The 24,991-nt window shown below is 35.6% G+C and overlaps 1 protein-coding gene across 1 annotated transcript in view; it reads right to left on the bottom strand.

The window, feature by feature from the left end:
- LOC119251459 (collagen alpha-1(XIX) chain) overlaps positions 1-22,604 on the bottom strand; it is a 268,629-nt gene extending 246,025 nt beyond the window's left edge. Inside the window, exons 1-2 of the mRNA XM_054698153.1 lie at positions 22,519-22,604; positions 10,020-10,146 (exon numbers count right to left, since the gene is read on the bottom strand). Coding sequence (XP_054554128.1) covers positions 10,020-10,110 — 91 coding nt within the window. The 5' untranslated portion in view covers positions 10,111-10,146; positions 22,519-22,604. The remainder of the gene's footprint in view (positions 1-10,019; positions 10,147-22,518) is intronic.
- Between the last annotated feature and the right edge of the window lie 2,387 nt (positions 22,605-24,991).

Below are 24,991 nucleotides of genomic sequence, written 5' to 3'. Positions count from 1 at the left end.
CCAGACTCCAGAATTGAGTGCATTAAATGTCTGTTGTTTAAGACACACAAACTATCAGTCTGAACTGAATGACTAAGGCAGAGACATAGTTGGAAGTTAGAATAAAACTCAAAGAAAAGAAGCAAATACCTTTGGTATACAAAAGAGGCCTATTATGAAAAATATGAGATAACATCATTGAGGCAGTAATGATTATGTGCTAAGGTACTTAATTATATTCAAAGAAATAAAAGATAAGGTGAATCTACATTCACACTGAATTTACATATTTATAATATTCAATACTTACATTTTTCCATATTGAATACTAATACAGTAATGTGCATGTACACAGTAATTATTTTATTATCTGAGGTATGTTTAAAGCTAATTCAGGCTAGATTCTAAAACTCTAATAATCAACTCAGACAAAATTACAGCCCATTTTTAAAATAGTCCAATGTTAAAGCACAACTGGAAAGATCTTAAACTAAAAATTGACTAAATATTTTGCATCATAAAATCAAACCTTAATTCTCCACATCTGAAATTAATGTTTTGGTTTAATAACCTAGAAAATTTTGATACAGATTAGAGATAAACTTAAAACCAAATTGATCTGATCTGTAGAAAGTAGAAACTACTGATTTTCTACTCAATTGCTGAGTTCCTAAACCTTTCATTTAAATTTATATCAGTGATTTCATGGGTATTAACAGGGCATGATTTTAATATATTTAACTAGAAGAATGAATTAGCTTATAACTAGTGTTACCATTTTATCAGATGTAAAAGCTGCAATATACAAAAGTGAAATTATAGCACTGAATAATTTTACAGATTACTTAGCTTCTTTGAGATAATAGTCCTGTCTCATATATCTTAACATGACAGCTGATCTTCAATAATAAACTGGATGCTTTATAAACATTAACAACTTTTCATTTGAATTCATGATCAGTTTTATAAAAACCAAGCAACACATTTTTAGATCTCCACACTGTAAAATAATATTGCTGAGGGAAATGAGAATCCTAAATAACTGATGATGTAAACCCAGTATTTAGATTGAGAGATTCAATATTGAGATGACAACTCTAGACTTATCTCTAGATTCAGTTTATCACCAATTAATTTCCCAACAGGTTATGTGTGGGTATGAGTGTACATAAAAAACTTTTACAAACTGATTCTCAAGTTTATATGCAACTACAAAATAACTAGAATATCTAAGGTAAAATTGAGGAACAATATGGAGGACTTAGAATATCAGGTATCAGAAATTTTTATAATGTGGTATCGTATACATTTAAATAAACAAAACAATGAAACAGAGTCCAAAAATAGACCTATGTATGTATGTTCTCCTTATTAACACAAAAGGGTCTCCACAAGTCAGTGGGAAAATAATGATCTTTCAATAAGTGAAACTGGATCAACTGAATCTCCACCTAGAAAAAAGTCTACCTTCACCTTTCTCATGCTCTGCACAGAAATTAATTTGAGATGATCTTAGACCAACATGTGAAAGGTACAACAATAAAATATGTAGAATAATATAAAATCTTCATGAACGTGGGATGGCAAAGATTTCTTCTTTTTTCCTAAGTCATGTTTTCTGAGATAGAGTACATTTACATCTTTGTATAGCAAATATTTTTTAAAGAAAGCATTAACTGTAAAAAAATGTATAAAATTGGATTTTGTTAAAATTAAATCCTTTATTAATCAAAAGACAACATTTAAAAAGTGAAAAGGCAAGCCACAGACTAGGAGAATGTATTTGCAATACATATGTCCAATGAAGTACCATATTAAGAGTACACAAAGAACTCACATAAATCAGTTAGAAAAAGATCGAGAAGCCTATTTTCAAAATGTACCAAAAAATAAAACCCCTCAGCAATTTACAAAAGAGAACATCCAAATTGCCTCCATGCATATGAAAAGTTGCTCAACATCATTAGCAATCAAGGAAATGCAAAGTAAAACCACAGTAAAATATAACTAAATGGCACTGAAATTATAGAACTGACAGCACCAAGTTTTGATGAGTCTGTGGAGCAAAGAGAACTCTCCTGCACTGCTCATGGGATTGACAATCAGTACACTCTTTAGATGACTCTTCGACAGCACTTACTAAAGCTAAATATACTTGAACTCTATATCCTAGAAATTCAATGAACCAAGAAGAATTAGCACCAAAAATAGAGTTTAAATGACTCTTTAGAAGAGAATCTTCATTGTAGCATTACTCATAAGAGTCTAAACTGGAACAAGCTCAAATGTTCATTGACAAGACAATAGATGAATGAATTGCCATATATATACACACACAAAAAACTGATAATAAAAAAGAATGAATTACTGATAGATGCAACAACCTAAATGAATCCCAAATATATAATATTAAGTAGAGAAAATCCTATTCCCAAAATAAATATTGAATATTTATAAAGTTCATGAGATTATACAACTAATTTAAGTCAAAGTACTCATTACCATGATGGGATGTCAACTGGGTATGGGTGCAGAAAAGCATTCTGGTGTTCTGGAAGTGTTATTTCATTTCATCTGAGTAGCAGTAACACTACTGTATACAATACATATATGTACACATACACTACATACAATATCAAATATTACATAAGTACATAACAAATACATGTAAAAATTTGCTGCACTGTGCATCTAAGATATGTTGACCTTAGTGTAGTCATACCTCAACAAAATAAAACAGTACATCTGTTAAAAAACACTTTAAGCTAAAAACGATTTTTTGTGAAATAAAACAATCCTGATCAAAGTTTTCTAATGATTTTATATGACTATAAAAAATAAAATAAACTTTACATTCTTTACAACATCTATAGGAAGTCCCAAAGGATGTCTGGCAAATCTCAAGACAGTGGAAAGGGGACTTCCTACTATGGCATGAAACAGTATACTACATAAGGAAATTTAAGAAAATATAATATAGAAAAGAAGAAACAAATAGCTCATAGCCACATGACACAGAGATCAACTCCATTATGGTTTTCTGACAATGAAATTGGATAAATAACATTTTTTCACTGAATATTTCATTAAAAATAACATGAAGATAATTTCCCCAGGTCACTAAAATTTCTTACAGATGTAATTTCCATATTTATCTTGTGGATATGGTTTAGTTTAGCTAAATACTTCTGCAGAATTTGCCATTCAATGTTCTGATTTTTCTCCTATTTGAATAATAAATATACTTTATATTTACAATAAAAGTAACTTTTGCTACAGGTTAATGTGAATATGTATTTCAAAATGGCCTTCTATGTGATATTCACCACAATTTTATATTTGATAATTTTTAGAATTTTGTTTTATCTTCAGTATACATTCTATGGCTTCTTGCACATGTGTAACATTCTTAGAGGGAATGCAACATCTAAGTTAATAGTTACTTTCTCCCATAATGAATATGTGATGATGTCAAAGTAATAAAATTGTCATTTCAATGAATGGAATTCAACATTTCCAGTGATATTTATGAAAAGATTTTTCCACTAAATTCTTTAGTGTATGAAAATAAAACACAGCTTCATATTTTTAGAATGTGTCCTTTTCATGAAAAGCTAAACAAAATAAGTAGAAACTGTTAATTATTTGAAGATAATAATTTGAGTTTTGAGATACAATCTTCTGAAGGCATGAGTTGTAGGGATCCACTACTAAAAACAGCAATGTGGTAAAAGTGGCTATCACGAGTTGGATGAGATAATTACAAGTACTGACACATACATTTTAAAATAAAACACAGTGTTTGGGTTTTTTTGGTTTTTTTTTTTTTTTTGAGAAACTGTATATATACACAGAAGAACTACTGGTAAGACCCAAATATCCTTTCAGGTAGACTTCAAAGTTTCTCTGGAACATTACAAAAGCAAGTAATAAATTTTACCCCAAAAGTTGAACTGCTTAGGGAACCCAAATCAACAAAACTTTGAAAAGCAAATGTTCACATCTTTAAGAAATTCATGCTAAAATGTTAATGATTGTCAGATCCACTTTCCTTCTGACTTGACTTGAAGGGCCCTGGTAGTTTGTAGAGTTGGAAGGATACTTCAAGGGGGTAACAGAAACAAATGAAGACAGCCCCCTTTGTACTACACATTGCGTCTCAAAACGACACTCTAAACAAAACAATAGAATATCATTCCTTAGCAGAAATGTGTTCTCAGTTTGAAATAGGTACTTAAAATATATAGACAGATGGTTCATACCCATCTATACATTCCTATACTTTGTTCTTACCTACTGGCTTGGCCTCCTATGTATTGCAAGTCTTTTAATCTTGAGATTTGATCACATGTCCTTTGAAACATAATTTTCCTATTATTGTTCTGGTATGTTTTATATCCATTCACATAAAAGTCTTTAATACTACTACTTAAGACATGATAAATTTGTTGAATTCCTTCTTTCTCCTTTCTAATAGCTGAGAATACCATACCAATTAAAATCCACACTTCTAATTTTTCATTTTTTCAACTAAGTTATTATAGAAAAGATTTCCATAGGTTGCTGCTCCTCATACTGAAAACAGATTGGTCACTATTACAGACATAGATAAAGGCCTTGGTTTAAGGTGAAGCCAGTTCTTATGTACTACAGAGACAAAGGGGGAAAAAACAAAATTAGAAGCATCATGGGGTCCTCCCCAGTGGTGCAGCAGGTTGAGGGCAGCACTGTAAAGCTGTCCGTAGCCTCTGCAGCATGGGTTCGATTCCTGGCTGGCCAGGGAGATATCCACATGGCACGGTGGACCTCTCCTGTCTCCCCTGCTGCTCCCCTCAGCAGTGTATTTCAGTCAGTCTGCCTGTTCTGCTCCCCACTCTGCCTCTGGTGAATCCTCTCACCCTCCCATGCCTCTGGCCTGTACCCCAGCTCTTGTATAGATAAATAAATCTTAACCAAAAAAAAAGAAGCATCATGGAAAATAAATGTAAATGTGTTTGATTATACTCTTTACAGTTTGTTGAGAATCTTAGTATTACTTAAGCTATTTATATACCACTTTACTGACTGCAGGGAAAATATATAACTTGTTTAAGGGAGATACAATTTTTATGTTAACTTCACTAAAGTGTATATATTTCCATACACTTATATTTAAATAGCATTGTTCTATGAATAATATTGTATTACAATATTCACATTAACTGTGAATTAAGGCTTATTGAGAGATCTTTAGAGAATATATGTTCCTGGAAAATAGAAATTCAGAAGCCTATCCTTTCATATTATATCTGGGGCTTGCCCTAGAGGGCAGGGGCTGGCCATCTCCCAGTAGGTTTACAGGGCGGTGTTTGTTGCTTTGGTGAATTTACCAGAGTCCAGGGTATAGTCTGTGACCTTGAGGGCGTAAAAATCAGATTTTGACAACGCACAAAGCACAGATCCATTTCTACGTAGCCTCACCTATTTCTTTTCATTCACTTAACTCCAGTCTCGTGGTCTTTGTTGTTACTTTCTCCCACATGCCAAGCATGTCCCTCCCTGCCTGAGGACATGCTGCTTTCCAGGTGTTCCCACATGTCAATCTCTCACTGCCTTCTTGTCTCCGCTTGAGGGCAGACTTCCCTGACCACTCTAGAGTAAAACAACTCCTTTCAAGTAATGTAAAGTTGGCAAATAGAGTCAATAAGAATACAGGGTGCCCAGTTAAATTTGCAGATCAGATAAACAAAGATATTTTTAGTATAAGCATATTCCATGTGATATTTGAAACATATTTAATGGAAAAAAATATTCATTACTGAGCTCAACTTTAAATTTAACTGGGAACCCTACTCATAGCTTGTATGCTGTGAAGACAGGTATAATGGTAGCTCAGACTAAAGTAAACAGTAAAGATGGAAGAGCAAGTCAGGAATTGAGATACAAGGACCCGTGATCATGGATTAAAAGTTGGAAAGAGAGAAAGTTGGCTTGCTTAGTTGGGTAAAAGTTTAATTCACTGAAATGAATCCCACTAGAGGAAGAAAAGATTTGGTAAGGAGTAAATTAATGTGGTGAAATAAAGTAGGAGTTAGAAATGTTAAATTTGAGGAAGCATTAAGAAATCAAAATGACCAAATTATTGAAATAGGTAATTAGAAATTCATGTATGGAATACGAAAGAGAGGAGCAGGCTATGAAATTAAGTTTGGAAGTGATTAATATGTATTCAAATTTAAGGGCATGAGAATGGATAAGATTATACAGGAAGTAAGATGAGAAAAGGGGTAAGGACTATGTCCTGAGAAACTGTAATATTTCTCATGTCCATTTTTCCTGCTTTATTTTTTCTATTTCTTCATATCCTCAAGAATAAACATAATAATGATGAAATTATTATTACCTGTAAAATCTGTCTATTTTGGTAGAAATTCAATTTATCGCCCTGTTTTTCCAATATGCATTAAGGAAAATTATTTTCTTTACCTTTAGTGACAAAACTTATGACACAGCATTTGCCTCAAGATTGGAGTTGGAGATCAAGTGCAGCAATTTACCACAAATACAGTACTGGTTAGGTGTTCTACATTCCTTTTAAAGGCTAAAGTAGATTTCCTGTTGGACCAACTGGGGAGCAGACCTTTTCATTTTATAGTTATTAGTTGCCCTCAAACGCCCTGTCCACTTTCTACTTTGATAATACCTCTGATAAAGGACTACAGAGTATCCTAAATTGAGAGGAAAACACTGGCTAACAAGAATAGGCAAAGAAGTCTGGGCCAGAATATAACCAAAATAATAAACAAACAAACAAAAAATGGGCATATAGCTATTTTAACAGAGAGTTCACAAGAAGTTTCACAGAACCTTCACTTCTTAGTAGTTAATTCAAAACTCTTCTAAAGAGAATACCTTGTTAGGAGCTATAATCTTCATTAATAATTGTGAGACTTTCTTCCACCATAAAAATTCAAGAGTTAGAAAAGTGCATTCGTAAGTAGTTAGGATTCTTGCATGGTAACGTATTGATATAAATGATTCTTTTTTGAAAATTCTCTTTATAAGCATACATTATACTCAGTTTAAGAATGCAGTGTGTGTCAATTAGTAAAAGTCAAACTACTTTAAAAGAGTTTATGTGCATATTTGGGGCCTAAGTTTATAATCAGTTCCATCAAGACACTTAACCTGAAGTTTCACCATAAATAAAAGTTATGTAAATGCCATTCATCATCTCTCTTTGACTTTTTTTTTTGCTGCTTTTTGGAACCTTTATTTTCTGTTTCTGTTACTTTTGATGAAAATATAGTGCTTTTGCTTTAGAACATATTAAATAAGTTATAGGAAAAAGAAGAAACTTTCATTTGAAACGTATGTTTCAACCATAAAGAAAAGTTTTCAATAACTGAGTAGATTTTGAGATCATCTATGTGATGTGTACTTTTTAATACAATTCTCTTCCCCACCCTATTTTGACAATTGAACTGAAATGTCCATATTCAAACTGAAGTTCATGGGCGGAATGAAATATGCAATGAGATAATACCTTATCTAGTAATATCAGTATAATAGTAACACTGATGAAAGAATATGAAATAATTGAATTCTTAATAGCTTCAAGATTTCAAAATTCAAGTACTTAATGAAGTTCTTCATATTACTCTTATATTCTATCCCAACCGGGACAATATCTCAAGTAATCATTAAATATACCATACAGTTAAGGTAAAAAAGTTAAGAAGCTCGATTTATCCTTCGTATATTTAAGTTTAACAGTAGACTGTTGACAACTTCACAGACTCCAGAGTTGAAACCCTAGCCTCTCCCTCAGATTTGCTATATTTTATTTTTAGATGTAATCACTTCCCTCCGGTAAATGTTTAGTGACCACACGCACAGGTCTGCACATGAGGAAACTAAAAAGGGAACCTTGCGCTGTGAATCAGATATACAAGACACAAAAAGAATCCCGTCAGCCCGTGCCCAGCGTGTCATATTCTTCAATAATCCTTATGACAGTGCTGTGCTGACATTTTCAATTAATACAAACGATACTTGAAGTGAAGCAATTTCCATGAAACGTTCAGTATGTGATGCTTCACCGGCACCATCTACCAAATGGCTTGATGAAAATCAACCCTAAATTTTTTTCTTGACTAATTCCCTTAATGCTTCATCTTATGGATCTTGTTATAGTTCAGATTAATTAATTCTAGGGAAATCTTTTAGAAGGACTAATCTGGAAAAGCAAATTGAACCAGAATATATGCATTTTGATATTTCTAGTACCTCTGAAATACCAAAGGTACAAAAGCAAAACATTCAGGGGAATCCCAGAATGGGAATATTTGTTACTTGAGATGACTAAATTCTAGAGATTTGCAGTACAACACTGTGCCTATAGTTAACAATACTGCCTAGTACTTCTTTTTTTTTTTTTTTTTTACATTTTAAAAGGATAGGTTTATTAGGAAAAGGAGAAAGGAAAAAAGAGAGACAATGGCATAGTCACATGCGGGCAGGGAGGAAAGCTCTCTCGTACTCTTAAGTTACTGTAAGAAGTACATTTCATGTTAGATGATTTTATCACAATAGTTAAAAAGTTACTAAAGGAAAAAAGTTAAGTAAATTAATGAAAGTAAAGTAAAGGGAGCTTGGTAGTTTAAGAAGCAAGATAAAAAGCTAAAAAAAACCCAGTCAGTTAATTTTCCCAAAGTTGCATATTTCTCCAAGTGTTTTCCTCAGACATCCTGCATTAAGTATACCTGGGAGCTTGTTAAATTATAAATCTCTGAGACCCACCCCATCCTAAACTGGCTGCACAGTGAGAATCTCTGACAATGGGATGTGAAATCCATACTTCAAGTGATTCTTGCTAGCAGTAAAAATTAGAAAACCATTTATGTAGATCCTTCAAATCATGTTATATTAGGAATGCTTATATGCACTGGCAAATGCCTAATATCTATCCTACTCAACCAGAGATTCATTTGCACTTCTAACCAAAGAAAGGTACTACTACATCTGATTAAACTAAAAAATCACATTGCTTACCATGTTAATTAAAAGGAAGAGAAGTAGCAAATAAACTTCCCTGCCCCACATACTTTTTTGCCACTGAAGAAAGTGTTTTCTCCCCAAAATATGACAGCCATTAGATGTCATTTATATAATGGTAGAATATTCAAACTTTTTGAGAGACTAAAGTTTGTTACATCTTTATAAGAAATTGTTCTTATGTTTTGTGTGCTTCAGATTCAAAAATTGCTAACAGATGTGTTTATACCTGTTTAGTAAAATTATTAAAGAAACATGCTAAAGAATAAGCACACTAAAACTCTAGTATAACTTTGTCGAGTATAACTTTATAATAAGAAGTTCATCTCGGTCAGTAACTTACATATAATGTTCAAGAAAAGTCTTACAAATCCTGATTTTTAAAAATCAGGAGTGAGTGTAATCAACTTGCCTTCAAATCTTTTGGAAATTGTTATGAGAAGGTTGATAAATTTCATAAATTAGCAAATAAATATCTATTTAGTTCAAAAGTTCTCTCATGACTTTTATTCACCTCATCTGAGACACCAGAAAATACACTGACATATAATTAAGCTACATTTCTTTCTATGTCTTTTATTCTGTTTTTCACTTTTCCCTAATTAATACAAGATATGTCCCTGGTTAATCCTAATTAGAGATGCATTTCTGTAGTTATAATTTAAATAGCTTGAATAATTTATAATTTAAGGGGGGAGAGAAGAAATATGCAATACACACATAGAGATGCACACAAATATATTTATATCTGTAAACACCAATGAGAGAAAGGAAAGACAATTAGCACTAATGTGAAAGACATATAAAAATGAGGTAATTATAGAGATTCTTAATGTGTGACATGTGGTGGCCATGGGGGAAAACAATTAATTATCATTATTTTGTGCTAATATATTTAAGTGATGTCGTAGTCATCCTTAACAAGATTTATTTTAATTATTAAAACATTAATTTAGAGACTAAAAATAGTATTTTCCAACTGCACATATTGGTGGCCTGTATACCTGGCTGGTCCCTGACCATCATGGAAGTGGAAGCAGGAAGCAGGAGCACTGCCACACAGAGGCAAAGTTCCCAAGACCCAGTGTGTCTCATTGTGCCTGGAAACCATGTGAACAACTGGACACAGATCTGCAACAAAGTAAAATATTCAAATTGAGTTTATTTATACAAAATTCCTTTCATTATCTCCAGAAAATTCCTATCATCAAGTCAAAAAGCAATAGATTTTTAATTTATATGTAATTACATAACTGGATATATGATTATATATGTAGTTACATATCTTTCACTGTAGGTGTTAATGTGTATGAGAGAGCTCTGAAAATATTTTCAGGCTAGTTTCTAGTTAATTCTCATGATCACACAGTCTCTTAGAACTTAAATGTTCTCTTTTAAATGTTTTAAAGTCACTTCACTTACCATTATTTATATTTTTTTAAAAAATGTATGCACGCATAACATAAAATCTAGCATCTTAACCATTTTTTAAGTATTCAGTGACACTAAGTACATTTACATTTTGATGCAGTCATCACCATGATTCTTGCAATACAGTATTTATTCTTTTATAACTTCATTTCACTAAGCACAATGTCTTCAAGATTCATTCATATTGTAGCATATGTAAGAATTTCCTTCGTTTTTACAAATCCAAATAATATTTCAATGTATGTGTAAACCATGTTCTGTTTATCCATTTGGTTGCTCCCACCTTTTATCTGTGGTGAATATTACTGCTATGAGCACAGAGGAACAAATATCTGTTCGTCTGTGCTTTCAATTCTTTTACATAAGCAGAAATGGAATTACCAGATCATATAGTAATTCTGTTTTTAATTTATTGAGGCACCACTGTACTTTGACACCATTTTACATTCCCATCTGACAATGCACAACTGTTCAAGTTTCTCCACCAATAATATTATTCTCTGGCTTATCAGTATTATTATAGTCTGTCTCTTTTATAACAGTCATCTTAATAGGTGTAAGATGGTATTTCATTGTGGTTGTCATTTGCATTTCCCTCATGATTAGTGATGTTAATTAGTGATATTGTTCCATGTGCTTATTAGCCATTTGTGTATTTCCTTTAAAGAAATGTCTCTTCAGATCCTTTGCCTATTATTTAATCTAGTTGCCTGCTTTTTTGTTCTTATTGTGTTTTAGAAGGTTTTATATATGCTATCTATTAATCCCTTATAAGATAAATAATTTGCAAATCTTTTCTTCCAACTTGTAGATTGCTTTTTCATTCTGATTGTGTCTGGCTGCTTAGAAATTTTTTTATTTTTATATAGTTGAATTTATCCCTTCTGGTTTGGCTGCACTTTTGGTGTCATATACAATAATTTATATTCTAAAAATATAATCTTATTATTGAAAATATTACTCTTTTATGAGTATTACTTTTGTATTTTTTAACTGAGACCATTACATTTTCAATATAATTAACTATGTTGTTATTGTATTGAATAATCACTGCTACCATAGTGATTACTACACATAGGTAACCATTTCTTCTATTTAACAAGAAAAATGCATCATATTTAACATTAGTGTGTTACCTTTCTGAATGTAGACTACTCCATATATAATGGCTCCCTCAGTGTATTTGACAATTGCAATATTATTAGAATAGCTACTTTAAAAGTTCTGAAATAAGTAAATAATATATCATTTCTTTTTCATCATTCAAAGTGTACTCAAGAGTCAAATATATAAGAATACATCACATCAATGTTGTAGACAGACATTCTTTAGGAAAAAAAACTAAAGCTACCATCTTTGGTGTTCTACATGTGCCAAATACCCTAAGATCAGCATTTTAAAATTAATTCAAGATTTTAGATATTTATAGATGAATAGCTAGAAGCAGCAATTGCAATATTAAAACCATACGCGTGGTTCTAAATATCAAACAGCTGGTTTTATGCCTTATTTCTTTCTGAAGTCTCTCATCTAGATATAGTCCCAATCCTTAGATGACTTTGCAAACTTATTCTACCTATTATTTCAAGACATGTGTAACTGTTTAAGCAATTAGTTTTATTTCAAATACATGAACTAATGAATATTAATCTAGCTTTCATAGAGATCCTTGATTGCATTTTTAACAAAAGGGGTTTTTACTAGTTGATAAACTAGCAGTGTTCTGTAGTGGTTAAATCTGTGGCTTCATATCTGGGCTCTGCCATTTATGACCACCTTATGTAACTTCATTAGGTCTTCATGTATTCATCTGAAAACTGGGAATAAATTAATATATGCAAAGAGTATATAATACAGAGCACTGAACCCTGTTCAAAAAGTATCTGGTATTATAATTGCACTACGTTGTCATAAATAATAATAGTAAAAATTTGCACTTATTCATATCTTCAGCCTGAGGTTGATAATGATATTTTGATAATGGGGAAGTGCCAAAGAAGAATCCTTTTCCCACTTTCTCCTTTTTGATACCCTCACTCTCACTGGTCTCCTTGCCCACACACTCTGGGATTCCTTCTGAATTCCCTTCTTAGATATTTTTTCGGCCCAACTTCTTAAGATTTAGATCTGTGGGCTCTCCTCACCTCTTTGGAGTGTCCCTCTAGATAATCTTATAATTTTTTTGGCTTTAAATACTCTCTGTCAGATGGTGAATCTAAAATTTACATCTTCAGTACAGCCCTCTGAAATTCAGACTGTATCCAGCTGTCTACCCAATATCCCCCCCTTAGATATAACAGATGTCTATAACAACACGTCTCAATTGAATACTTGAGTCTTGATTCCCACTTGATTTTCTCATGCTCTTTCCAGTCAATAATTAGCACCCACAAAAATACTCAAACCAGAAACCATGCACCATATTGGTTCTGTCTTATTTATTAACATCTCCCACATTCAAACCATCAACAAGACAGCATTCATCATTGTTACCCCCAACACATTTCCAATATCTCCCTTGCTATCTGTTCTTCTGCCCCATCATAGAACTGCTCAGCACATTCCTAACTGACTTCCTGAATCCATTATTGGCTCCTGATAACATTAACTCTCTACATAGTGCCAGAGATCTTTTCCTAAAATGAAAGTTGGAGCACGTCACTTCCCCACTTCAACCCCATCAGTGGGTTCCCATTGTATTTCTAATTTTTTTTTTTTTGTGAAAGAAAGAAAATTTCCCTTTTATTCTTTCTAATCCCCACTGAATTATGGAAAAAATTGTTTTGATTAATAACATTGAGATTGGATTAAGTTGACTTTTCCTCTTCCTTAGCTGCAAAAGTTTATAGTTCTAGCTATTTGTTTTTTGAACCTCTCTTAAACAGCTAGCCACTTGGGCCATTTCTATGGAATCCTGCGTCCTGGATTTGGAGTGGTTCCTTGTATTCTTGTTTTCCCCACCATATTTCTAACGTAGTCCAAATGCCTTTCTATGTGGGTTGTTATCATTCAAGATGGTGGAATAGAAATAACCTGAACTCACCTCCTCTCACAGATACAACAAATCTACAACTACATGTGAAATAACTGACATAGACATTATTTAAAAAAACCTGATTAAATAAAGCTTCCACAATAAAGGATAAAAGGACTCCACTGAGACAAATAGGGGAGACAGTGTTACACCATCACCAAGGAAGAAGCCCCACCTGAGTTGGTAATTTGTGGTCAGGTGTATCTTGAAGGTTTAGAACTTTTGCCTGTGGAAAGGAGGAAGGGCTGAGCATCTTAGAACACTTCAATTCAGGTCTCCCTACAGAGGCAATGAGTACCTGGAGTCATAGCATTGAGGACTGGTGGGAAATATACCCAGGAGAATCAGAGAATTAGAGGAATAGAGAACCCACATTTAAGGTCCTGCACAAAGATTCATTGGGACCCAGCACAGTAACATAGGTCCAAAAGCATCTGAATCATAAGGGAAGGAATCCCACTTATTGCTCCTATAGAAAGTGGCTAAGAGGCAGGAAGCTGTAGGGAAAATCACCAGGTCTGAAACATGGTGAGCATGATCTCGGTAACCTCCCACAACCTTGTTGACCCTAGCTTTATGGGAAGCATAGAGCAAAAACATATAGTAAATTCATAAAGAAAATGAAAAAGGAATACAAACACACTGCTAAAGAAAGCAGCAAGACAAATAGCACATGATTTCACTCATATATGGAAGATAAATAAACAAAGCAATGAGCAAACAAACAAACAAAAATCCTTAGATGCTGACAACAGAATGGTTAACCCAGGGGGAAAGGGGGAATGTTGAGGTGGGGGGAAGGAGTAAAAAGGGTCAATTATATGATGGTGGATGGAAACTAGATTTTCAGTGGGGATCGCAAAGCAGTACATACAGATGCAGAAACATAAAGATGTATACCTGAAATTTATACTAAGTTATAAGCCAGTACTACTTCAGACACCACTTTAAGCCAGACTTATAAGCCAGACACTACTTTTTAAAAAAAAAAAAAAAAAAAGTGGTGGGGGAAATTTTCAGTGCCCTAGAAGTCCTGTATAATCTGGCTAGGACCCACCACTCCAGTCACATTTGATAAACCATTCCCTTCACTCATGTTCTATTCCTCAAATTCCCTGACTTTTCCAACCTTAGACTTTTCATGCTGCTATTTCTTCATCTAGGAGTTTGCTCATCCTGTTCCCCCTACATCATTTCATTTAAATGTCTCCATATAGAAGAGTTTTTATTTCACAAATATGTGCCCAAACCTATTATTGTCCATCTCAGACTATTTTGTCTGAATATATGTTTATTGCCCCCACTCTGGAGGGTAAAGACTACATCTATTTTATTTATCACTATCCTGGATGCCCAACATAGTACCTAGAAAAGTAGAATCAAATATTCATTGAATTAAAAATAGTAAGTGATGGACAGCTTTCAAATCTTGAGACATAATGACAGATAACTTATTGTAGACAATAATTTAATTTTGTCTTCTTTAATTCTTTTGTTCTTACTGTGGTAACACTGGTTGCTTGTATTTTAGAAATATTAAGGCATTTCAGAATCTTGTATTTCAAGGGTCATTATGAGGAACTTCCTTTCTATTTGTACATTTTTAAAATGTGTTTATTACTGAGGTTTCTGTTGTCCTGGTCCTTATTAAATAGGAATGTACTCCACTCATGAACATTTGAAAAAAAAAACTTTTTAACAAGTCTCAAAACAAATCCTTGCATACATTAAAAAAACATATTTTGCAAATCTTTAATTTCTTCTATAGGCAGCTAGACCTTCCCCCTCAAATCCTGCTCACTGTCCCCAGATAACTGTTGTTCTTAGGATGCTTCTGTTGCCCTGGACCCAATTCCAGAGCCCTCCCAGATTTCTCAATTCTGGGTTTTAGCCACTACCTCCTTCATCAACACAACTTTTCTATTTATTATCCTGTCCCTCACATCCCAGCTAGATGATTGTCAAGATAGTTTTATAAATGAATCCAAGCCAATCTTGTCACAGTTTAATGTGTTGCTCTTGCCAGCTAAGATTTAACTCTAACAAAAATCTTCAATGTATTCTCAATGAAGCGACCTTGGGATAATATATGGGGACACTGAGATTTCTTAAGGGCCTCAGATCACTTTTTTTTCCCCAACTTGTTAAAAGATGGTTCATGATACATTTTAAGAAAGATATGAAGAATACTGCTTACAAATGTTCTCACATTCTGAATTAGAATTTATTTTATATAAGGTGTTTTTATATGTGTAATAACATCAGTAGGGCATAGGGCAAGAGATGCAGGTACTGTGTATCTAAGTATTTGAAATTTTAAAAAAATAATAAAAGTAAAGCTGATACAAATGATAAGAAATACAGGTTTCCCTTGCTATCCAAAGACAGAGCCTTCCGATGAAACCTCTCATAGGCTGAAAAGACCTAAAACAAAGAAGCAATTATCACTTATTTATAAGGAAAAAATGTTCTTGTTCCTAGACCAAAAAAAAAATCTACCAAATCATACCAAGCAACACCTAAAATAGTATTAACACATACTAAAAATAGGTAAAAGTAGTTCCTAGGGAAGGACCTTGATGGTGTCACTCTTGCTGACTGGGGTGAACACTGCCTCAATCACGGCTGCTGTGAAACAAATCAGTATCTTGTTCCCACCTGCACAGATATGAAGCAGTAAAGCTCAGAGAGAAGATCTCAGAACCTGAGAAACAAGTTCACGTTGGCTTGACTCAATTTTTTTTTTTATATACCATGGTGTTTACTCAGAATGTGGAAAGAACTATCACATTCTTAGACACTTCCTTTTAAGTTTTCAGCTATTCTTTATCAAAATTCTAGCTACACCCCATACAGTTCCCTCCCAGAGCTACAAAGTACCAAAGTCTATTGTGAGTATACCCAGCATTGGCAGTCTCAAGCAAGTAACACTGCAGGAGCCTATGAAACTTCTAAATTCATCCAGACAGCCCTGCCTGTAACTGGTTTCTCACTATCATGACAAAAAGAAATAATGGCTGCCTGAATGCCTGGCTCCTACTGCTACCTCTAACCAGTTATTTTTATCATTCTTTGCCAAGTAAAATTGTTTTGGGTATGCATTGGGTTAAAGGAATTTTTTAATGTCACTATCCCTGACCTTTCTTAGTCCAGTTCTTAAAATTCTATAAGGCAACTATCAAAATTAAGAGTATTTGAATTGAGACATTTAAAAAAATTATATATATATAGAATAACTAACCTATATATATTTGTGAATTGGGAGCACAAAAAGGACAGAAAAGAACACTGGCAAACCTTATTCTTTCATTGCATCAATTGGAGGAGATTCCTACTATCTGCCACTGGGGATACAAAAGTTTGTTGAATAGGGCAAGTTCCCAATGTCACACTGGCTAGAGAGACCAAAATAAACAAACACACACACATTATCTTTCAGGGACAGATAGTAGGAAGTTAAAAAAAAAAAAAAGGAGAATAATTATATAGAATGATGGAACAGTGTGAATGTTAGACAAGATGGAGAGGTCCCTGTTAACATAAGATTTTGAGTAAACCAAACCAAGTCTGCCTACACAACATGAATAGCTTTGGGTTTTGCCATCTACCTTTTATAATGCTCATTCTTCATCTTTGAAACTTGGTATTATGGAAAGGCCCAAGCCCTCCTGCTTAAGAAACCTACTTCTAAAACAAAGATCTGATCACTTCAGTGTTCTGCTGCTTTATTAATGTCTCCTGGCGGCTTTTTTTTTTTTTTAAGACTTATTTATTTGTACAAGCACTGGGTACAGTCAAAAGCGTGGGAGGATGAGAGGATTCACCAGAGCCAGAGTGGGGAACAGAACAGGCAGACTGACAAATACACTGCTGAGGGGAGCAGCGGGTGGCAGGAGAGGTCTGCGCACCATGTGGGACCCTCGCTGGGAATCATACTGGCGCTGCAGAGGCTGTGGGCAGCTTTGCAGCCCAGCGCTCAACTGCTGCACCACCAGGGGAGGCCCTCCCGATGGCTTTTCATTACTCATTCCTAAGGGAGGCGCTCAAGGCTCTTTTAGAGAGTGGCACCTCAACTCAGCTGTCCAGTCTCAAATCCTGCTGCTTCATTCCAACTCTACATCATCAAGTGATTCGCAATTCTTCAGACACCAGACTTCTGGACATGCTGTTTTGGCTGCTACAATGTCCTTCTAATTTTCTCTCCATCTGGTAAGCTCTTGCTCTACCTGCACACAGCAGTTCAAATGCCATGTCCTCTATGAAGTCTGCAGGAACCATCACTGGCAGATTTCATTACTCAGCACTGTGAGGTCTAATAGAGCTCAGGTCCCATCTCTGTTTCAGCACAACTACACTGCACTGTAGGACTCGTGTACGTCCTTTCAACACTCTCTATGGATATCTTGGAGAGAAAAAAAAGATTGTAACTTAATTGTATTTTGCTTAAACTTGGCATTAGGGGGCACTCATTTGATCAGTCTGTAGGATGAATATGGCTTAAGGCAACACATTTGGTCTTAACTTAAATGAAAAGTTGAAACTGTTAATAAGTATATCCAGATATGGACTTCATATTTATAGAAAGATAAGGATGAAATGAAGAATTATAGAGCAATAACATTTGTCCCCATTAGGAGAAAGTAAAGCATTCCTATGAAATCTTTTATAAGCCAAAATGGCATAAAGCAAAATAGCAATTGCATTAACTTTTGTCAAAAAATTTTTGAGTGTTCCCAGACCCAGAAAATAACCTACCAAATCATACCAAATAAAACATAAATCTAAAATAACACTAGCATATGGCAAAAGCAGGGCTGATATGATAAAAACACAGCCTGTATAAAGGAGTTCCAGGGAAGGCGCTTGTGAGTGCCATTCTTGATGCGTGGGGCGTGGGCTGCCTCTGTAATGGCTGCTGCAAAACAAACACTGAATGTCATTTTCACTTTTCACCCTTTGTTGTTAAAACAAAAAATTCCCTCATATTTCTTGTGGTAAGTGAGAACAGGTGCTAATGTAGGTCTTTCATAAAAACGAAATAGTTAATTTTCAGATAGTTGGGAAAATCTGTTCAGGAAAAATTACTAAAAGAAGAGTCAGCAAACCTAATATCAGTTAGTGAGAAGAAAATAGTACAATTGAGAGTGTTATCTTCCTTCACAGAAAACATAATCCCTGGTTCATAATGTTTATACTCCTCTAAAACTGATCAACTTTATCACATTTCCTCAAAGTTCTGTGTTATTTTTCTTGTCACTTCAAAAGTAGTGCTTCCTTTCCACACAGTCTCTAGCTTCACACAATCCCTCTGAGCCTGTTTAATTAATTCTCTCTATCCTTGACAATTTTTATTATTGAGTTGTTCCTTGAAATAATAAAGTTGTCTCTATCAACTTTATTGAGATTTCTCTCAATTTTAGCCATCACAACTACCTTTTTTCTTCATATTCAATTATGGGTTGTTTCTACATAAATATCTATATCAATCACCCTATGTCACTTCCAATTCTAAATTAATGTTTATTTTTTCCTGGTTTATCAATTTTTCCTAGTTTTCCTATTTATTTTTTTTTTACAGCATGCAATATCTTCCTTTCTAATTTTTCAGAATAGTCAAGTTTTTGTCCAGGTAATTATGGAAATAGATTTTTGTTCTTTTTTATAGTTGTGTAATACTCTCTTTTTTTAATATTTTATTTTATATAATTCTTACATCATTTTTCATTTTTGCACAATGTATGCATTTTCATTTTGGTTATATTCCCCATACAATTGCACCCCTTTATTTTGACCCTAATCCTTCCTCTCCCCCCAAATGACACAGAAATATTAATTCAAAAGGGCACCTGCACCCCTATGTTTATAGCAGCACTATTTACAATAGCTAAGCTATGGAAACAACCTAAATGCCCAAAAATAGATGACTGGATCAAGATGTGGTATATATACGCAATGGAATATTACTCAGCAATCAAAAAAGACAAGCTCACGCAATTTGCATGACCCAATATGACCCAACATGGATGGAGATGGACGGGATCATGCTCAGCAAAATAAGCCAGAAAGAAAAAGAAAAATACCGCATGGTCTCACTCATAGCAGGAATTTAGGAATCCTAAAGAAGGGACCAGGAAAAAGACTATTATAAAGAAAAAATCAAAATCAACAAGCAACAATTTTCCCATTTAAATGGTCCTATTAATTTTCCACTATAACAATCTCATATTCTCAAAATTATCTTTGATTTCTCTCAGAGAAACGAGAGATCCTTGGGCTTCACAAGGGAAGCAGGAATAAGACAGGTTTATTGTTCCACTTTTGCATTCACCATCTTTCTCTCATTTTCCAAACCCAATATGCAACTTCCCCATACGCTTATCTACATTGGCCTACAACATAACACCCTAGAGAGTTCCTTGCCTCTCAGCCTCTCCTTTCCAATCTCTTCTTGGCAGGTGCTATCTGCTCTCAGCTCAGGTTTCAGTCCAGCTAGGATTCTCTGTTTTAACAGGCACATGACCACTCACCCCCACCTCTAAGCTTTCACACATGCCATTCCTTCTGGCTAGAATGTCCTCTCTTCTTGCTCTCTTCTGCTAAGCATTGTTATTCTCTGCTTCTTTAAGACATCCATACCCAATATGACCCAACTCAAGTAATCCAACTCCAGTTCCAGTCATTCTATTTTTTCCAGCATCTTTCCAGGTTATATATTAATATCTCTCTAACCCTGATGGTTTGAATTCCTGTTAATTCTTCACTTGAATGTATATTTATGATGCCATATAACCATGGTTTCGACCTATTTATCTTCTCCTGCCTCTAAAACCATCCACTCCATGTACCCAAATGGGCATTTCTGCCTGCTGGAAAAAATAAACCAAAATAGATGTGAAATTTTCTATTCCTGGAGAATACCATGGGCGCCCATCTGTTTTAGATGGTTTCCTTGGATGACAATAATTCTGTATCAGAGATAATTTCCCAGTTTTAATAATAATCATATTTTATTTTCTTTCACCTTTTTGCTTTCTCTGACCTGTTCATATCAGGTTCAGGTTCATCCCCTGCTCTAGTATTACAACTTTCCCTCTAGCCTAGGAAACCTCACTTAGATTCCTACCAGTTTGAGACATTGGGCTGGACAAAAAAACCTTGCGAAAGCATCTGCCAGCTACTTCTCCATTTTCGAAGGGCTAGGGAAAGAATGAATTTTCCATCTTTGGGGGATGGGAGGGTTGCCATCTTCTATAATGAAGATTCCTGCTAAAAGAATCTTGCTAGTCCCCCTAGAGAAGGGGCTTTTATGTACCTTTTGCACCAACTGAACACCTCAACATTCAGTTCTTTTGTAAGCACATGTCAAATATATTTACTTAGAAGCAGTCACCCAGTTTTCTCGCTATGCAGCATCAAGGAAACGCTGAAAGACCACATATACAAGCAGTTTTTAAAAATCTCTTAAAAGAATGATAGAAGTGCTTGATTTGGTCAGAAGAGGCACCATTGCTTTCTTACCTCCCCGCCCCCACCCCCCGTGTTTGTTTTTTTTTTTTTTTTTTTTTTTTTTTTTTGGTCAGGGTTAAGTGTGGGGAGGCTGTTGGAGTGATTTTTATTTTATTCCCTCCAATTACATCCCTCCAGGCAGATGTAATTCCTCCTGAGCTCCCAACCATCCTCCTATCTTGGTTCTCCTCAGACTTCTCCAAGCAGAAGACGTGATCCAGTAGTAATAAAATTAGGAGTGCAAAAGGCAACCCAGTTGATTTCTTTACCCCTCCATTTCCGAAACTCCAACTGTGGTTTATGATTATTCACTGTTGGAATTCCTGGATGATTCTAGCCAAACTGTGCGTTTTCAGAATTCGGGGTCGTCCTCTCTTTGCTCCCAGCACGCTGTCCCCTGAGGCTGGCTACGTGTCCGGGTACCCTGGTCCTCTCCACTATCCCCAACTGGTCTCTCCCGGTGCCACTGGAGTTCGTGGAACCTGGCCTGGCCACCACTCCTGCGCCCACCAGCTGGCCGGCTTCCTCCCTCCCTCAACAACCTACACGGGGCGAGTTTCGCTTACATGCTCGCTTGCTCAGAACGAGCCAGCGTGCCCAACGGCGTGCTTGGTTCCGGGCCAACAAACTTCTTCGGGACCCCGCAGCGCCTTAACCCGGCTGCAGGGCGCCTCCTTCCTTCTCCCGGCCCGGGTGCCGGCGACGCGGGCGCGCGGGCGGCGGGGGCCGAGCTCTCCGAGCGCAGGGACCGGGATGTCCGCGCGCGGCGCCGGCGGCGCACGGTCCGGCCGCGCTGCGCGTGCTGCAGGGTAATTAAGGAGCAGGGCCGGGCGCGCCGGGACCAGCCGGGCTGGGGGAGGCTGGAGCCGCCGGGGGGGTCCCCTCCTGCGCCCGCCGCCCGGCCTCGACCCCTCCGCAGCCCCACCGCACTTGGGAGCAATCCCGCCTGTCGGAATAGGTAACCCCCGCCGGAGAGCTTGGCACCGGAACCTCGCGTCTGCAGTTTACACCCCTGTGTCCTCGCTTCCAGAGGGTAATGTCTCTAGACCTAGACCAAAACATAAGATCTAACGGCATGGCTGTAGAGCGACTTGATTTGTTTTGTGCATTTAACCCCCTAGATATTTGTTTTCCTCTGTATTTGATGTCTGTTCTTACCCGCATCAGCAGTGCTCCTAGTTCTGCTTTGCAAACACGCATAACCAGAAAAACCACCTAGAACTAAAGTATCAAGCAAAAGCCTGCATCATGTGAACATATAAAAAAGAACTACATTATCTGTCGCACATTAAAGTGGCCACAGCGTGCCAGGCGTTTTTGGTACCATCTTAAGCTACCTATGGGAATGCGAAATTGCAGGTGTGCATTATTTATTTATCCACCAAAAGAGATTTATCTGAGTAGCACAGTTTTTTACGTTTTCTTGAAAAGCAGATGCACGCAAATGAGCAGAAACCTGAGTAGAGGACAGACACCCGGCGTGTGTGCGAGAGATCAAGTGAAAGGGCCAGTGGCGAAGCTGCGCAGCTTACCTTGAATGTGGGTTTGAGCCCCTCAGAGGCGCAGTGGAGTCCAGGCAGTGCTGCCGCACCGCCGAGGAGTGGCCCGGGTGAGCTCCCTGCGAGTGGGGAAGGGGGACGCATCTCTGCCCTTATTAGTCTCTCTCGGTGTGACCCTCCCACTCGGCGAGGACTGCGGACTCCGCAGGACGGAACTCCACCAACTCGTGCACAGGTTTTACTCAATGACAATTAAGGGCTGGGAAGAGCGCCTTTCACGTTTGTGTTTTATTAACAGTTTCACAAATAAAATGACTGCTGGATGCAGGTACTTAGAGCTTCTCACTTCTGATTAGGAAGCAGTGCCTTCAAAGTTGCCTGTGGCATACATTCCCAGGTAGATAATTGGCTTTTTTAACAGTTGAGCTGAAAAGGGATATAATTTATGTTTCATTTTTCACTCCTTTGTCAGGAGCTTTTATAAAGTTGTTAATCAAGGAAACCTCATCATGCTCATGTGTACAGGTTTGTGTGACTTGGTTTGTCCCAAGACTCCACAAAAGTATTTTATGGTTGTAAATGTTATCTTTTCATGCATTGGTGCTACAAATCCTGGGTTTTGAACTCTTTGGGGATCCTTTTGAACATGAAGGTGACTTTTTTCTGCAGATCTCTATGTAGGTGTATGTATACGATCCCATGTCAGTGTGTGTAGAGTGTATACGTGTATATATACATGCATGTACATATTTATATATAGCATACACAGTAGGTATATATGCATATTTGTAGGTTTATATATGTATGTGTATATATGTATTGTAAATACATGTCTATGAATATGCATATGCATACACCCACATTTGAAAGAAAAATAAAACCACTATGGAATTCAGAAAAATAAGTCAGGCATTAGAAAACAGATAACTACGTTTAATATTTTTTAGATCAGTGTTGCTACAGTTGGGAGAGGGTAAATTACAGTATTGACTCATAATGGTAAAAATCATTACGCTTAAAAGCTACCTTAAACCACAGAAATATGCTTCACTTATCAGGACTCACAGATCAAGAAATAAATAAAATTAGACTGACAAAAATAAAGTGCTGGAAAAAATTTTAGGAGCTAGCTTCTTTCAAATTCATTGAAGTGAAACTTGAATGTCAAAGACTCAACTAGTGGTTTTTTATCTATGTTTCACTATAATTATAATACCTGCCATTTTAGTCTTGCCCCCATAGTGATGCCAGGTTTTAAAGCCTCCTATTGTGTCCTTTTTTCTTGTGATTTTCATCACTAATTTTTTGGTTGACTATGGAAAGAGGCCAAGGAGGGAGGATATTACATGAGTCACACTGCTCAAATGACCATTTGAAACACATGATTCGCAACCTTCATCAGAGTTTTGGTGACCATTCTCTAATTTCTTAAAAAATAATATCCCGATTTGAATTTTTTTTCTCTAGCCAATTGTACTTACCTTTTAACTGCTAGTGAACTGAGACAAGAGCATCCAGGGTTTATTTCTCTGGTAGATTATTAAATCACCTTATTTACATTTAACTGGTACTATTTAAAGTAAAGCTTTAAAACTACCTACCAGGAAATCCAAAATTTTGCCTTATTTTGTGTTTTGACCCAAGTCTACTTCATTTTAGCATTCTTTTATAAACATTTTAATAATTTCGTAATTTTATGATGTTTTTGAAATAGCCAAACACTGCTATATTTTTGCTTCTTTCTCAAGTTACTCCGTTTCCTACTCACAACATTGAACTAAATGAGATTTTGAGAGAAAGTGTAAAGTAAATAAGTAAAATTTAAGATTATTGCTATATGGTTGCTTACTTTATCTCTAGATGCACCAACCTCCCTAAGTTGTGTTTTTCTTTCAGGAAAGGACTCAAATCTGAGCTATTGTTTCCCTAGGTTTTGGTCCTTTATCCAATTCTTTTTATTAAATTAAAGCACTTCAAGTACCTAAAAGCACCTAACTTGGCACATTTATTTATCTAGTCTAAATGCAATTATAAATGATCAGTCTTTTTCCACTTGTTTCTAAAGCTACTGCTGGTGAACGAACATCTGAAAATAATAGGGGGATTTGACAGCACTTTGAATTCCAGCAAACAGCCTGTGGGCCTTCTAATGCCCCGTTTAACTGCGTACATGTGTGCATTTAGAAAAAAATTTAAAGGTTTCAGAAACAAACTTAACAACATTTTATACCCCAATGAAGACACATTTATCTATTTTTGTGCCATAGAAGGTATAAATTCCATTTAATGCATATAAAAAGCTGTCCCATATTTGTAATGTCCCACTTACATAATTTAAATGATTTAAAATGAACATTGCATCATATTTTGATAATTTCCCTATAATAAATGTGCTTTTTCCAAGCCTCTCTTCTCAATCATTTCTGGGTTTTCTCTTTTTCTTTTTTTCTCTTTTTTTTTTCCTGTACTTCTGTACTCCCAGTTATGTTGCTTTTCCTCTTTCTTT

This window comes from Talpa occidentalis, unplaced genomic scaffold (assembly GCF_014898055.3).
Source record: "Talpa occidentalis isolate TD23 unplaced genomic scaffold, MPIMG_talOcc4v2.1 talOcc4.2, whole genome shotgun sequence".
NCBI classification, from domain to species: Eukaryota; Metazoa; Chordata; class Mammalia; order Eulipotyphla; family Talpidae; genus Talpa; species Talpa occidentalis.
Note: the sequence above shows the minus strand (reverse complement) of the source record. Positions and strands in the feature narration are given on the sequence as shown.